General features: G+C 44.2%; 1 protein-coding gene across 1 annotated transcript in view; it reads left to right on the top strand.

Moving 5' to 3' along the window:
* The window catches only part of LOC137891619 (intermembrane lipid transfer protein VPS13B-like), a 333,991-nt gene that overhangs the window by 249,055 nt on the left and 68,259 nt on the right, over positions 1 to 16,677 (top strand). Inside the window, exons 38-40 of the mRNA XM_068736332.1 lie at positions 1,163 to 1,558; positions 15,068 to 15,270; positions 16,351 to 16,576. Of these exons, the coding sequence (XP_068592433.1) occupies positions 1,163 to 1,558; positions 15,068 to 15,270; positions 16,351 to 16,576 (825 nt within the window). The remainder of the gene's footprint in view (positions 1 to 1,162; positions 1,559 to 15,067; positions 15,271 to 16,350; positions 16,577 to 16,677) is intronic.

The following is a 16,677-nucleotide window of genomic DNA, read 5'->3' as shown; positions in this document are numbered from 1 at the left end:
ACCTATCTTTCCTCCAATTCCTCTCTCCAGCCGTCCTTCCATTTGACCGTGTGCCTCACTTCCACTGGATTAAAGTAGAGGCAAGCCTGAGGCCAGAGTGTGTGCGTGCGTGTGTGTATGTGTAAGTGTGTGTGCTTGTGCTCGCCGGTCTCTCCTGGCAGCGTTCCTGCTCGTGTCATCCAGCGCTCCTACCTGGGGAGGAGACAGACGGGAGGCCTAAAAACCCTCTAAAACCCTCTAAACACTGGTGCCTTGATGAGACCATAAAGAACAGCTGCGCTTGTTTTTCGGGGCCGCTTCCCTTCTCCCATCATCATGACCAAGTGGAAAAATGGGATAATGGAAGTGGTGTAAAACGGCATTGAGTTAATTCATGTGTCTCTGTAAATTCCAGTCAAGTGTTTGAAGGCTAGAGAGAGAGAGAGAGAGAGAGAGAGAGAGAGAGAGAGAGAGAGAGAGAGAGAGAGAGAGAGAGAGAGAGAGAGAGAGAGAGAGAGAGATTTTTGGTTTTATGCAGCTGGCATGAAGAAAAGATTCTCCTCTGCTATTCCGCGGTGTCACGTCAGGATGTCACAGTGAGACAGCCAGTAATTGTGTGTATATGTGCACATGAGACGAGGAGAAAGAGGGATTGTACGCAGCTGTTCTTTAACAGGTCCTTGCATGCAAAGCTGGGTGATTAGAAGAGGAGAAAGGGGTTCAGTTTGATTCACGAGACATGGCATCAGGCGGTATTCCAAGAGTTAGATAGCAACAGATCTTGCTCAGTGGGACACTGAAAAATGTAGTGTGTCCTGTTTATGGTGGGCTTTCCAAATGACAAGAGAAAGTTTTAAAGAGCAATGGCCCAAAGCCAACAGTAGATTTATTCTGTTTTGGTCCTGGGTTTAACAAAGTTTCCCAAAAGCATTGCGTTCTCTCTCTCTCTCTCTCTCTCTCTCTCTCTCTCTCTCTCTCTCTCTCTCTCTCTCTCTGCACTATTGATCACTCAGAAGTAAATATAAGTCTGGATGAGCTCAAGAGATACTCCCCAACAAACTGTCCATAAAGGGAAGTTGTCGTTTGTAAAGTTTTGTCGACAGCACAGTTTAAAAAACAAGAACCATAATTATATTTTGTCTCTTTGCTGTACTTATCTTTTTCTTTCTATCTCCCTCCACAGCTGAGCTGAATGTGGAGCTGTCGCGCCCTCTGAAAGTTAACCCCACGCTGGCGAAGCTGGAGCAGGCCAAAGCCTACCTGAAGAAAGTGCTCCCAAACCACACGTGGGACGTCTCCGGTAAATCCACGTCTGCCCCCTCCACCCCTCACTCCTCCCCCACAAAGACGCTGCCCAGGGCCTTTCCCTCACGCTCGGAGCCTCACCATCAGGCCTCTGCCCCGGGTAAAGCCAGCAGCGTCGGGGCCCTGGCGCTGTCCTTCCACAAGGTCTCCCTCCGCACCGCCCAGATTGTAGTCGTCATGGAGACGGAGGCCCATCCAATGAGGCCCAGCGTGACGGTAACGGTGTCGGCCATGACGGGAAGTCTAAACATAAAATCAGGGCCGAGGATAGAAGGTGAGTAACAAAAAAACATCTTTCATTTTTTTGCAAAAACTAATATGAGCTCACGTGGGCATAGGATAAGTAAACGTTTCACTGCATCTTTAATTTCTTTTTAAACTGTCGGAACATTTTATATTCTCTTCTCCAACCCCCTACTAAGACTTCTCTGAGCTCAGTAAATGACCCGCGTCCTCTCAATCCAAAGCAACAAGGGCCTGGACCTTAAATTACTTACTTTATTATTATATTTCTCTTAATGTGAAAATAAAAAAAATTTAAAAAAAGTCAAAACCAGTGATGTGGTCTATTGCAAAACATTGCCACCTGTTTCAAGGAAATTCTTGAAACAGGTGGAGCTACATTGAAAACAACTGCGATGACTTCACCCCATTTGGCAGATGTCATCATCTTTTAAAGAAACCACAAGACTCAGTGAAGCACTACACTAAATATACATGGGTTTTTTTTGTGTGTCATTTGCCCCGTACCCAAACTCACCGTGTGTGCCAACGGGAACCGATCCAGAAATGAAGTACAGAGACACAGAGCTCCAAAATATCCAATATGAGAATGTAGTGGAGGACAAATTGTTCTGTGTCATTGTGTAACCAAACAAATATTGATGTGGACAAACTCTAAAGAGCTTTACCGAGCTCACCACACTTTTATAAGTTAGTCAGATACAAATGTATTCAGAATGTAGCTGTTGTAACATGTTCCCGCAGGAATGAGTTTAATTAAATAGCAGGTTGTATAAAGAGCATAAATCCATTCTGAATACATATTGATCAGTATCTCACTGACTAGTTGAGTCAAACTTTCCCACCCTTGCTTGTTAAAGAATGTGCAATGTCTCTGCCTCTTTGGACGATCTGTCACTCACACTGGGAGCAAAATACCGGTGTTGCTTCCTGTTTTATTTGGAGCTTTGCTATTTTTTACACATGCTAGTAAAGCCCTCCTCTGCCAAAAACAAGGTTTGTCAGTAAACTGTAAAGTGAGCTGTTTGTGTTAGTCTGGGATCTAAAGCTGTTGTGAGACTGAGAGAGAAAGACCTTCTCATGAGTGTGTGTGTGTGTGTGTGTGTGTGTGTGTGTGTGTGTGTGTGTGTGTGTGTGTGTGTGTGTGTGTGTTTGCTTTCGTGTTAGGACCGAACCCTGCCTTCATCATCCACACTGACTATTATCCAGGAGGCATTGCATTGTTTCCATTCAGACAATCAGAACTGCTAATGCTAATGTAAATTCAAAAAAGCTTCCAAATCCTCTGTGCCGTTGGGTGTGAGCCGACGCGCTGTAACAGATGATCAAGGATGCTTTTTTTGGGGGGATTTGTGTTTCAGTTTTTTGCTATTGTTTTGGCACGTTTTCCAAATTGGACAGCAGATGGAAACAGGGAGATAAAAGAGTGTGAGGGGGCTGACATGCCACGTGAAGGAAATAACAGGGAACACTCATAATGATGTGAGAAGACGGTTTGTACCTCGGTACGCTGAGCAGCACAGAACCCTGCTGACTGGGGTTGCAGGGGGACGAGGACAGAGCTGGAGCCGGGCTCCCTAAGTGCCTGCATCTGTTTGACAGATGTTGTTATATTGGGTTACTTCAGATAAAATGATTGTCGAAAATGTTAATTAAAACCTCAAACAATTTGCACTTTGTTTACTCAAATCTGCATAACTGCACAGTGACACAATACCCAGCGCTGCTGCCCTGCTCTGATTTTCACCAGCTTTTCAGCGTTCATCCATCTTTGATGTGTTGACTTCGATAAACACAGTTGAAACTGTGTGTGCAATGGAAAAAGAAATAGAGTTCAGAGACAATTGAACTAATATGAAAGCTAATCCCCTCCCGCTCACTTTGCTTTCAGATGCCTCTACTATTTATACACTCTTAGTGCTCATAAGAAAACCCTTTTTATTCGGTTCTACCAGAACCGAATAAAAAGGATTATACCTATAACCATCTGTGAAAGGTTTTGCCCAGAACCCTGTATCAGAGGTTATACAGAGAACCCTTAAATGGTGTACTGGTTCCACCCAGAACCCTCTGTGAAAGTTCTATCCAGAACATTTCCACCTTTTAAGGGTGTTCACAAGAACCCACTCAAAGAGTTCTTCCAGAAACCCTTTTATAATCCAATGTCTTCACCCAGTGGTTCAACGAGAACTCTTATATGTTCCAAGAGTTTCATCTAGAACCCACCCTGAGGGTTCTACAGAGAACTCTTTAATGCCATGACAAGGTACAGAACCTTTTAATATTTCAAGGATTTTATTTAGATCCTACCCAGGGCTTTCGAATAAGAACCCGTTTTATAGTCCAAGGGTGTCATCTAGAACCCACCCAGGGGGATCAACTGAGAACCCATTTATAGTCCAAGGGTGTCATCTAGAACCCACCCAAGGAGGGTTTTATCTAGAACCCTAAAGGACAGGAGCTGATGTGGTAAACAATCATGGTTCACAATCACAATTGTTGGGGGGGTTCCCTACTATCTTTGAAGAACTCATTCCTCCCAAAACGTTGCTTTCAATATAAAGGGTTCTTAATGGACCCTTGCTGTCACAAAGTGCCCTTGGGAAAAAAAAACTTCAAAAAAGCATTCTTCAGAAGCAAATGGTTCAGGGTAGAACATTAAAACCGCTTTGGAACCATTATTTCTAAAAGTGTTATTTCTCTTTGTTAGTGTGCAGTGAATGTCTTTTCATGGGTATGGTTTACCCTTACAGTTCCCAGCACCTTGAAACAGGGCCACCGCTTCCCTTAAGACATTCCAATTTTACTGGACGCAAATAAAAATGTTGGGTTCAGGACCACTGGTGTTTATTGACATCCATTGGATCATTTATCCCCAGTTTGGCTGTTCGCTCTTTAAAATACTGTTTGTTGTTATTGCCCAAACTAACATAATATCATGTATGACTGCTCTGAACAAGATGTTATAATAACTGCTGTAAAACTAATGCTGTCATCATGTGCTGCTAAAGTTTCATTCTGCTCCTCATATATCATATTTTAGTGCTCTGTGAAATACCTGAGAGGTTTCAGATCCTGTGTGTAGATCTCATTATAGACCCTGATATTTCATGTCTTTGAGAGCATGTTGAAACTCCTCATGGTGTCACACCTGTACAAGGGTTACAACTTTTTACATGGCACCAGAAGCCTGCAAAGGGAAAAAGGTACTTTTGAAGCAGATGTCAGAAGTTATCCTGCTGAAGAACATGTTTGTCTCACCCTGTTGTTTCTTCGGGGTTAGGGTTTTTTTTCTGGATAACTTTAGCACTCTTATAGATCTTTGTCACAACACACACGGCTACTTTCCCCTGAGGACTTCTTCACATAGTGTTTCCAGATTTGTTGCCGTCAAAAGGAGACAAACTGTCTCCAATTACGCAGACCGATCACTGGTGACAATAGATGTATCTGCTGACTTTTAGCCTCAGCTGCACCGCCTCCATCACTCAGCACTCTGGCCCCTCCAGTCGGCTCCGTACACCTCAGAAAACAAATACCTCTGAATATTTGTTTCTATTTTTTTTTTTTCACGAAGATAAAGGTTAGGATTCCCGTGCTGTTAGGTCAAGCGTTTGAGCTGCCACGATAAGTCAGCGGGAATGACCCCCCCGGGAGAGGCTGTACATGATGTAAGACAGGAAAATGTAGCAGGACTACCTCTACGGTGTGCACCACTACTGTTGCTGCTGTTGTTCCTCTGCTGGTGTTAAGGGGGGCAGGCTGAAATCGATGGACCAGATCCTGAGCGCACCTCGGGATGATGCCGACGTGCAAGGAGAAACAGTAAAGGGGAGGAAGAGGGAAAGGGTAAGAGTTGTGAATAAGGGGAAGCAGGAGGGTGATGGAGATAGAGAAGTAGAGGGGGAGGAAAAGAAAGGGAGAGAAGGAGGAATCGGATATAAAAGAACATGCAGATGAAGCAGAAAGGGGATACAATACAAGAACGGAAGCGGTAGGAAAGACAAAGTTGGATAAAGGAAGCAGGCGAGGTGGAGAAAGAAAGATATAATATAGGAGGGGAAAAACAGAAGACCACTATGTGTGAGCAGTAACAGGGGTCTGTATATCTCACCACGCTCACCCCATCCTGTCTTCATCAGCGTACATCCATAGCTCCATAACGGGGTGAAGACCCTGTCATCCACCCCTCCCTCATCCCTGGAACATCTGGGGCTCTGTACCTGGTCATGGCAGCCCCCCTACCCCACTTCTGCCAGGGGACAAGATGGAGAGAGAGGGGATTAGGTTGACAGTGAGGTGTGTTACCAGATCCTGTGTTAATGAAAAGCAAGTGGAAGGCCCGCATACCTCCCCTCCGTCCACGGCTCACCACTCCCCAAGGTAGAGGGGCATTTATAGTTCAATGAAAGAAATGGGGGGGGGGACTGAGAGAGAGAGAACATATGTATTAAGGTCCATGAAACAAGACCCTCCCTAATCTCTCAGCTCTCCATCAGACTGCCCATAGAGTGCCCCCGATTTCCTAAGAACACACACACACACACACACACACACACACACACACACACACACACACACACACACACACACACACACACACGTATCGGCAGACCATGTTACTAGTGCAGGCTTTTTCACATGCATACAACACACACACACACACACACACACACACACACACACACACACACACACACACTTCCAAAGCTTTCTCCCCGGTCCTCTGCCTCTGTGGACCCCCTGCTTCTTCACGGTGATTTACTCAAGCACACTTGTAAAGGAAAACTTCTGTTGGTGGAACAAAGTGAAAGCTACCCATTATTTATTTATGTCTCTTCGATTTTTTTTTTTATTCCAAGTTTTATTTTGTTTTCCCTCGACAGTCTTTGAGTTACGATCGCGTCACTTTGTTTACGCTGCTGAAAGAAAGCCACTCTTCTCCATGTATTATATTATTTCTGTTTCAATAGTCAGGGAGAGGCAAAGCCGAACACGAAGAGATTTATGTTTGGAAATGCAGCCCGCTGTGATCTGGCAAGTTAACCCAACTAATAAATAGTTTTCAATGCATTAAAAACACATAAATGTATCACAGAGAAGACATGAGGCGGAAAAAACATATCGACTGTATATAAGAAGAGGACATTATTTTCATATCACCCCATGCCTAAACATATTCAATATATTATCACATAACAGAGAAAAGCAGCAAATCTTCACAAGTTAGAAGAGAATGTTTGCCATATTCGCTTGAAAATAATTCTCTCAGCATTTTCTATTATCAAAATAGTTGCTAAATATTTTTCAGCCAATCAACTCATCGATTAATGTATTAGTCTTTCAGCTCTCGTACGTACAGTTTAAAGCTACAAGCACAAAGACATGACAGCTATATATAGACTGGCTTGCCGACTCTCCAACTGAACAAACTTGTTTGTTTTAAACAGAGACGTGAGATAGCTTCTAGCGAGTTACCCACCATAGATAGAAATCAGTGGCGGGCCGTGTGTTTTATACCTGGGCCTTCAGTGCTGTCCTACTACAGTTGAACCACCTAATCAGCTCATTATGACGCCACAGCTTCAGGTTATTAGGGGTGTAACAATACACGTATTTCTATTGAACCATTCGGTATGAGGCTCACGTTTCGATATGCGTTACGAATCAAACAATACGTTTGAATAATACTATTGCATTTGGAAAATGCAGAAGCTTAAATTGGGAGAAATATAATGTTCTCTCGGTGGAGCCACTGCGCTCAACATGGCAACCCACCCAACGTAACAGACAACGTGCTGCCTGACACGCCCACCACGGAAGAACAACATTGTACTCTGGTGAGGCACGTTTGTTCTGGGAGGAGAGCTACGCTAAACTAGCTTAGCAGGAAAACCAACCGCAGCATACACGTTAATTTTCCTTACAGCGTTTAGGCAGCTGTTCCCTACTGACTCAAACAGGGCTAAAGAAATCGCCAGAGATTCCCCATTTCTCCAGACCATAATTCTTGCTTTGTGAAAGAAAACAAAAGCCCAAACAGAGAACCAGATGTCCGAACCTAACCCTTACAGTTTATTATTTGTTTCGTGTAAAAATGAAACTCAACAATACACTAACTGCAGAGTGACAGGATGCTTCGTCATTAACGGACAATGCATATAGTCAAAATCATTGTAACTAACACAATGACAAGAACAAACTCACAAGAACCAGTCACATATATTTATATGACAGCAAAGCATGACAAATCAATCCAGCAACACTGCAGCGCTAAAACACGAATTCCATCGCACACTGAAGAGCACCATTCAAATATTATTCACATCAGAGGAAACAATATTAACCATATCGTGTTGTTTTTATGATATGGTTAATATTGTTTCCTCTGTTCATTTGACTATGGCATAGACAAATGAACACAGTAGTAACACTGCTGCAGATGTAAAACAAAAGCAGTTCACTTACCAAAGCTTTTCTTTGTGAACAAAGAGATGATGCGGTTGTACAGAACATCGATGCGGTTCAGTTCCAGTAACAGGTCCTGAGAGTTGTAGATCCACTCGGGTTGAAAAAGTTTTTAAGGCACCGTAGCTTTTAAGTGTCCTGTCGTGCTATGGTGACTTGTTGCTGCCTTGGTTAGCAAATCCAGCGTAGCTCCAAATGCCAAGACGCTCGTAAATAAAACGTATTCTTAGCCATAAAATGTGCAACGCTTCTCCGACGTTGTCAGCCAGAAATACCGTTTGTAGTTGCTGGACTGTAAGTAGCGCGGTCAGGGCTGATGTCCAGCTTTTCTTGAAATGTCCTTCTCGAGAAATCTGTTTCTCCTCCTCCTTCAGCCATTGAGTGTTAAAAAAAACAAAGCTAGGTAAAAAAAAAAAAAGAATCTACACCAAGCAAATGTTCAAAATGTCATGTCAATGTCATAACTTCTTACATATCTTTCAACTTGAACTCCTACTACTACTAAGTTCTGCTAGCTAGCTTCAGCTTCACAACAGTCACGCTGGCCCACTGACCAATCACACTGCACGTTAATGCTGATGTACTTGTAGGCCATCTAGAAGCTCCGAACATGTCAAAAAATACGCCCAACATGTCAAACTAAAAATCTGATTGGTTGAAGACTATGACAATCAACACTATCGTCCCCATTCACTTAAACTGCAACGGATTCCTGCAGGCCTCAGCTCTCTCTTCTTACCTAGAGACATCTGGCGAAATCTGATTGGATGAAAGCTCTATTTTAAACAAACTGCGCTGGAAGCAGAGCAAATGAGGAAGACATTAGCTATGCAATGAGAAAATAAGCTAATGGGAAAAGTAATTAGAATACATGTAGTGTATTTATGAAAAATTATTAAATTATAAAATAGCTTAATAACTTTGTTATTCTGTTTAGGCCAGCAGAGAAGGCTTTGCTGGTCCTGACGGACCACCACTGATAGAAATAGCTAGCCGTCCTGGGTTCAGTTTGTAGTCTGAAAAACCTAAATGTAGTTCATTGTGAAATCTCTATAGATTAGTTTCAAAGGAGTATTTGTGCGAAAATATACTTGTTTCTCTGATATTTAGTATGTATGTGTTGATACAACAGGAGCTAGAGGTCAATACAGGCATGAAGCTGAGATCTGAAACAACCTAGGAACTATGTTAGACCTGATCCAACTGAGTCAAGCTCTTTGTGCCCAAAATTAGACCTGAACCTAAACTGACCCAACATCATATGTTGTCATTTCTACTTTCTCACAAATAAAAAAAGAACTGTTTGTGCACATCCTGCTTGTCCAGTATTGACCAGATAAACATGGATGTCATCTTAAACAGTAATACAATCCAAGCACGATCATTTTTCAACCAAGGCCATAAGTCCTGATTCAAGTCCTGAACCAGTATGGTTTCGAGAAGCCACCCTTTTATCAGCATTGTGCTTTATTTGATCCACTTCTGAGTGTTACTCTGATAATGTAACACATAGCATTGGTCCAGTGTTGGCTGTTTGTTTCACTTTTCTCACTGCATGTCCTACACATCGCACACAGACACACTGACACAGACCAGTCGCAGCAGCCTGAGAGAAAGGGAGCGATTTCTTATTACATTACATTTCAAAAATAACCAAAACCACACCGAGCCTGAAGCTGTATGAAAAGAGATGACCCGGACTCGACCTAAAACCCGATAATTTGTCAGGACCCATCAGGCTTGAGTTTGGTAACGGATTGGCTCTCTGATCGCAGCATTACCTCGATCTAATGTAGAGCTGAATGTTAAGAAATTCTAATATGTTGCAACTGTCACTGAACCCATGTGCAACTCATCAACACTCATCAGTTACTGTGTGACGGCTCGGATGACGCACAGCTGCCTGCTGTCGTGCCGTTTTGGCCGACAGTCTCACCAGCTAGGAAACCAGTTTCCTCCAGTGTCCCATAGTGGTCTTGTGGTGAGGGGATAGTGTATTTCTGTGGTGACTGACAGTATATTACTTCTATTACTCTTACCATCCCAGACAGTCTTTGGGGGCCTCAGCTAGTTAGGTAATGACTCCTTTAGGTCTCGTCTAATTGATACCAGCGCATCCTGGGGTATAAATCAGCCAGGCAGTGGTCAGATAACGGCTGCCAGGGAGAAAACCGACACGGTAAATCAATGTCTCCGATTCCTATCTAATCTCGCATGAGCGTTTGCCAGAAATGCATTTCACTTTGGGGAAGATTCCCATCCACCCTGTTCTCCCACCACCCACTTTGTTCCCCAAGGGTCGAAGGTTGTGTGTTATTCCGCGGAGGACGCTCTCTCGTGTGCGCTGGTTTACTGGCTAGTGAGAGCATGGGATATATGCAGGTGTGGGTTTGTGTGCACAGAACTGTGTGTTTCTTTCTGAATTATGCTTTACAGCTTTTTGACACACGGTAGTTCCATTGTTTTAGCTCGCACACACACATATACGTCTGTTTCTTTCCTATTTGTGTGTGTGTGTGTGTGTGTGTGTGTGTGTGTGTGTGTGTGTGTGTGTGTGTGTGTGTGTTTGAAGAAGTGACAATGTATATCAGCTTTTAGTAGGTGCTTTGTCACATCTATGTTATGAGTATTGACGGTGCTTTAACTGTGAGTGAGTGTCTCTTTAAATAGCTTGGTAATGAGGGCCTTGCAGAAGGAAAACACTGAAGCGCTTTCAAGGTGCTGCTCTGTGTCCACGTGTGTGTTATTGCCATCTCCATCTGTGGGGTTTCTGTACAAGGTCTTGAGCGTGCGCGCACATGTGTATCTGTGTTTTGTCTCGCATGGTGCAGAGCTGTAGGGATAGTTGGGATGTTTTGAAGTGGGCTTGTATGAGGTACTTATCCATAGTTAGTGTATTACCTATGGTAGATGTCGGTGGGAAGTCTCAATGTAGTGCTGTGGACGGGGCAGCAGTGGAACGTATTTTCGACATCGGAAAAAAATCTATATATATATGTTTTTGTCAACGTAGTTCTGTGGCTTTGAAGACAGCATAGATAAGTTTCAGTTCAGTCTGACGGCAAGATGAAGTGGGGAAAGTATTCTAAATATAGTGTACGCTTCAACTGATATTGATTTTTTTTTTTTTTTTGGTGTTTAAAATACGTTTTGCTTCTGCCCCCTGTCCACAGCGGTACATTGAGTTTGTTTCTCCAAACTGAGGGCGCACCGACCGCCATCTACTGTAGGCAATACACTGACCAAGCTGAAGAACCTCATACACTTCAAATAAAACAAACTATCCCTTTAAGTGGGGATTGGGTGATAACTGTCTGTCGACATGCCTCCAATATTTATCATTTCTCTTACTGCCACTATGTGTCAAAGGTCAAGACTCCAAAAAGTACCTTCTGCTCCTTTATTTTCTTCATCATCATGCTTTCTCATTTGTCTGTGTCCATGTTTTTTTCTTCTCCATCTCTCTCTCTCTCTTCCCCATCGTCGCTTGCTTTCTGTCATCCTCCGTAAACACGTTGGTAACACGGGGTCACAGGTAACTCCCACCTCCTCCTCCAACACTTTTCCAGCTCTTTTCCTTTACCTCCTTAACATTCCCTCCGCTCCTCCCTTCTCATGGCACAACCTCACAGCTCAGCAGCGTAATGTCTATTGGGTTTGTCTGCTGACGCATCTCTGGAAAACAAACCTAAATGACGGTGGTACGGTCATACGTTGAGAGAGCGTGGAAGAAATTTGCCTCTGACTATTATTCAACCTAGATGGAAGAATGGAGTTAAGAGGTGAAGAAAGAAAGGGATTCCCCCTCATTAAAACCACTCCCGATCAGGGTGATTATTAAGAGTGCTGGCTGCTGCTGCTGGCTGCAACACCAGGATGCTGCGGTCAACTGGGCTTTAAATGACGCATGGTGAGACAGGAGAGAATGCTTTGATGCACTGTGTGTGTGTGTGTGTGTGTGTGTGTGTGTGTGTGTGTGTGTGTGTGTGTGTGTGTGTTTTCTTATTTCCACTTGTTCACCTGGGTGTGCATGGTCTGTATTTACATGCATTTGTCTTTTTTCTTTTCTGTATGTGTGTATGAATATGTGTGTGTCTCTGTGTCTGCTTTTCTACGCTTGTGAGTGAAAGATCCTCCGTTTAATAAGCCAGTTTGGGAGTTCCCTTTGCGCCGTCTAATAAATCCTAGCCGTGAAAATAAACCCTGCGTCCACAGTTCAGTAAGTAATCTCTAACAGCTCGCTCCGCGCCGCGACACCGCGAGATATTAGCAGGTGGACTGCCAACTTGTATCAACAGTGTCTTTCCTAAGAGAAATGAGTCATCCCAGTGTAATATTTCCCCCCATGAAGATTTATTCAAGAACAGCACTCTTTCATTGGATACCCCCCCTCCCCCCCCCCCCCCCCCCGTGTTATTGCACTCTAATGTTGAATAAGATGTTCCTTCATCAGCTGACCAAGCCAGGAAAGATGTGAGGATGCTTGTGTGTCATGTCTTCATCAAATCTAGCAGAGGAGAATATCTCTGTGTCTCTCACACTCACACACACACTCTGGTTCTGTGTCTCCCTCCATGTCCATATTTATGTGTGTCCTCATTTATCACCTCCTCCCCCACTCCCTTCATAGGCCTTTCCATCTCTTCCATCTAGCCTGTTTTACCTCAAGTGAACCCCAAGCAAACTAAGGTCAAGGTCTTTCCTCAAAGGACTGAGATATATATATATATATATATATATATATATATATATATATATATATATATATATATATATAATAGGGAATTGCCATATTTGTGAAACAGGGGTGTCAGGTGGAGAGCGGTCAGCTATTGGTGGCTCTGGGAGATGTGGACGCTCATTCAGTGAGCGCAGCAGCTCTAATTCATCCAGCACAAACCCCCAGTACCAGGAATCACAGTGGGCAGGTGGAGCGCTCATTCTAACCTGTGCAACGGCAGCAACAGAAAGTTTAGCAATAGATATCTCTGCAGCACCAGGCGGCAACCTCCGGGTCTGAAAAGTGAAGCACCTTAAAGCTGCATTCTCTCTAATGCCCAGCAGGGGGCGACTCCTCTGGTTGTATAGAAGTCTATGAGAAAATGACTCTACTTCTTTCTTGATTTATTCCCTCAGTAAACATTGTAAACATGAGTTTATGGTCTCAATCTCTAGTTTCAAGTCTTCTTCAATACAGCATGATGTACATTTAGTACATTATGGTATTATAAATTACTTCTACGATACCTTAAAATATAAATACAAATTATGTTGTAGAAGACACCTTGTTTTTTGAACCTATATGTTCACCATCAGTCTACTGATATCACATAATATTACTTTTGAGTCTTCATTTTAGGTTTTACCAATGTTTACCCCTTGTGTTGTAGAGATGCCTCTGCTTGTTAGTGTTTTTTATGTGACAATCAAACCTATCTGTCAAATTGTCTCTCTTTATTTTGTACTACTGTTGTAATTTTAAAAGTCGAGCCAGTAAACAACAGAAACTATAATGCCTAGCTTTTAGTGAGGGACTAGAACAGGTGTGTGGTTACTTTGCCAGACTTCCAGTCAGACTGGAGTGAGGAACACTGGAGTTAAGAGGCATCTTTAAAGAGATGCTTCTCAGGGCATTATTAGTCATCTAGAGTTGAGGTTTCCAAATGGGCTGCTGCTGCTTTGCTGCTGCTTTAACTGACCAAGTCAGCCCTCCCATGTCAACGACGAGCAGAAAGTGGTTTCAGTCCGCTTATTTACGGGACCAAAAGTTCAGGACGGCCTGTTACCACGGTGAAACAACTCTGTGTTAATGGAAAGGACGGAAAATGCTGTGCTTATTAACTCGGGGCTTTTGCTGCTTTTGCTTCCTGCAGGATGAGTGGGTGTTTGGCTCCTCCTGTCTGGTTCCCATCAGGGTTTTCCTCACTCTCACATCATGTCTGCTGAACCTTTCAGTTCACCCTAATCACAGAAGCAGTTTGAACTTGAACCCATACAGGTTCAAATCGGTCAAACCATGACCCCAGAGCCCCTCTGTTCAAAGAGACACACAGGTGTCGGCTCTCCTTATTGACTGAGGATGTGTTTATTAGCCTCGGACCCCAACATTGGTGAATTGTGAATGGACTGTACTTGTATAGCGATTTTCTAGTCTTCCGACCGCTCAAAGCTCTTTAACACTACATGTCATCATTCACTCATTAACACCCATTCATACACTGATGACAGGGGCTACCATGCAAGGTGCCACCTGCCCATCAGGACTAACCAAGCATTCATACACTGCAGGCACAACTTGCGGGACCAATTTTGGGCTTAAATGTCTTGCCCAAGGACACATTACATGGACTAGCAGAGCCGGCGATCGAACCGGGGACCCTCTGATTGACGACCCTGATCTACCACTGAGCCACACTGAAATTCTCACTCGCAACTTATATATAGCCAGTCTAATTAAAAGCATCCTCTGCAGTAAAGTTTCCAATTGTTCATCAGACATACATTCAGAATCATTAAGCTGAAGTGGTTTATCAAGTCATTGTTGAAGAGGAACAAATCACGTTCTCCTCTTTCAGAGGCAAAGTGTTAATAACTTCAAATGAGTACAATAGTTTGGAGGCCAGTGATGTGGTCGATGTAATTGTACTGTATGTTTTACTACTGTGATATCACACAGGCAGACTGTCGTAGTGAGTGATGTCTTGGTTAAAAAACACAGAGGCAAGCGTTCGTGCAGCTGAATTCTGAGGTTGAATTGTTTATGCGTTTCGGTTTCATCTGGCATGGTTACGCTTGTATCAATGAACTGTGTTAGTTTTTGTATATAATTCGAGATAGCAATAGTTCACTTTGGAACTAGTATTCTATCTATCTATATATCTATTTGAACCCTTTTTTCCCCAATGTAATCACTAATTTAGTGGTCGCTCCTTAGTACACAGGGTTTGACGAGACATGGTTCCTCATCACAGTGCAAAGTATCTTTGACGGATCACTCGCCTCCCGTTTTCTCTCTGTAGTTCCACCCTGTGCTCTACACGCCGCTCATCGCTACTCCTTCCTGTCTTTCTAGATGCGGTCCAGGCTGCGTCCGTGCAGCTGGAGCTGCGGGATCTGTCGGCGAGGACGGGGCTGAGGGAGCGAAGCCGCCTCCTTCTGGGGCCGTTCTCCAGCAGCGCCTCCCTGGAGGCCCGCTGGTGTCGGCACAGTGGCAGCCCCGGACCCGAGCCCGGCCCCCCGAAGCTGCTGCTGGACCTGAAGGGAGGCCTGCTGCAGGTCTGTATACCCGTGACATCAATTCAGCGTCCTGAGTCGCAGGATTTCTCAACCCGGCACAGCTACAGTCTGTAGAGGTTTCGGGTCAGATCAGCACCTCCCAACCTGGGTTGGATTGAGTGTCTTGCTCAAGGACACTTAAACTGCTTTCTTGCAGCTGGACTGATGGCAGTCGGAACTGCATGCTGTAATTCCATTGTATATTTGAGTCACCTCTGCCGGTTAAGTGGTGGAATATTAAAAGGCTATTTTTAGCGGTTGGGGTTTTATCCTATGTGTGCCTATTTTCCTGTGAGAAGTTACATAATGGTCCACACTGAAAAGTCCCCTTTTTTCAATGTGACTAACTGAGCACATTATTACTAATGTATTATTCCACATTACCTCTTCGGGGGGGAAGCCCCTAACCCCCTCCCCCCATTCTCAATGGCTCGCTTAATGCTTTTATTGCGTGCCCATTAGCAGAAACATGACTCGTAACTCCACACTTAATATGCAATCATACATTTCCCACTGTAAATATTGGCGTGTGTGGTGTTTCAATCAAGTGCTGAGCAGAAAAACCACCGGAATTCCTTCCGATTCCTTTCTTCTCGTGCTCTCTTTCCAAAAAAACCTGGGGAGAAAAAAAAAATCCCCAAATTTTCCTGTTTTTAGAGTTTAGTCATAACCCACCCTTGCAAGCTAGTGAGTAGCGGGCAAGCAGGCAGCTCCATGTGTGAAGAGTTTTTGACTCAGAGATTCCGGGTCCTCGGTCCAAACCCCAGGCCGACTGGCTTTGATGGAGCACGGGGAAGGGGAATGCCGCGGGTAAATGAGGAGGATGTGAGGTTGTGTTGGGCAATGCGAGGCAGGACATGAAGGGGTGATGACGAGGGTAACCCTGTCCGCCTCTCTTCCTGTTTTGGAGACGGATGTTAAATTATCCTAACTGTGCGTATTTATGCATCAGCTGTGAGTCTGCATCACTGTCTAGCTTTCTGTCTTATCACGCTCTTGTTTTTTAACTTCACGCTCTTTTAGAGGACTTGCTGGTCCCTCCCGACCACCTCACCGTCTCTGCCTCTTCTGTCTCGACAGGTCTTCTGGGGCCAGGAACACCTGAGCTGCCTGAAGTTGGTGGAGGAGCACCTGAGGGTGTACCTCAACCTCCAGAAAGGTGCAGATACAGATCCGGCTGAGAGCCGTTCCAAGGGAAAGGCCTGCCACATCCATCCCCCTCCTTCCCCGGGCTCTCCCTCCCCTCGGATGGAGCACAGCTCAGATGACCTGCGCACGGGGCATTTTCAATACATCCAGGACTCAGGTGAATGTTCGTATAGAGTGGCAAAGGGGCTGATAGAATCAAGGTAGATCCTATTTCTAGTGACGGGATTGCTTCGTGGAACTTTGCATTCCTCAGAACAG

This window comes from Cebidichthys violaceus, unplaced genomic scaffold, assembly GCF_023349555.1.
Source record: "Cebidichthys violaceus isolate CVI_PGR_0920_01 unplaced genomic scaffold, fCebVio1.0.p SCAF_7, whole genome shotgun sequence".
In the NCBI taxonomy this organism is placed as follows: domain Eukaryota; kingdom Metazoa; phylum Chordata; class Actinopteri; order Perciformes; family Stichaeidae; genus Cebidichthys; species Cebidichthys violaceus.
This window is presented reverse-complemented; position numbering and strand designations above follow the sequence as displayed.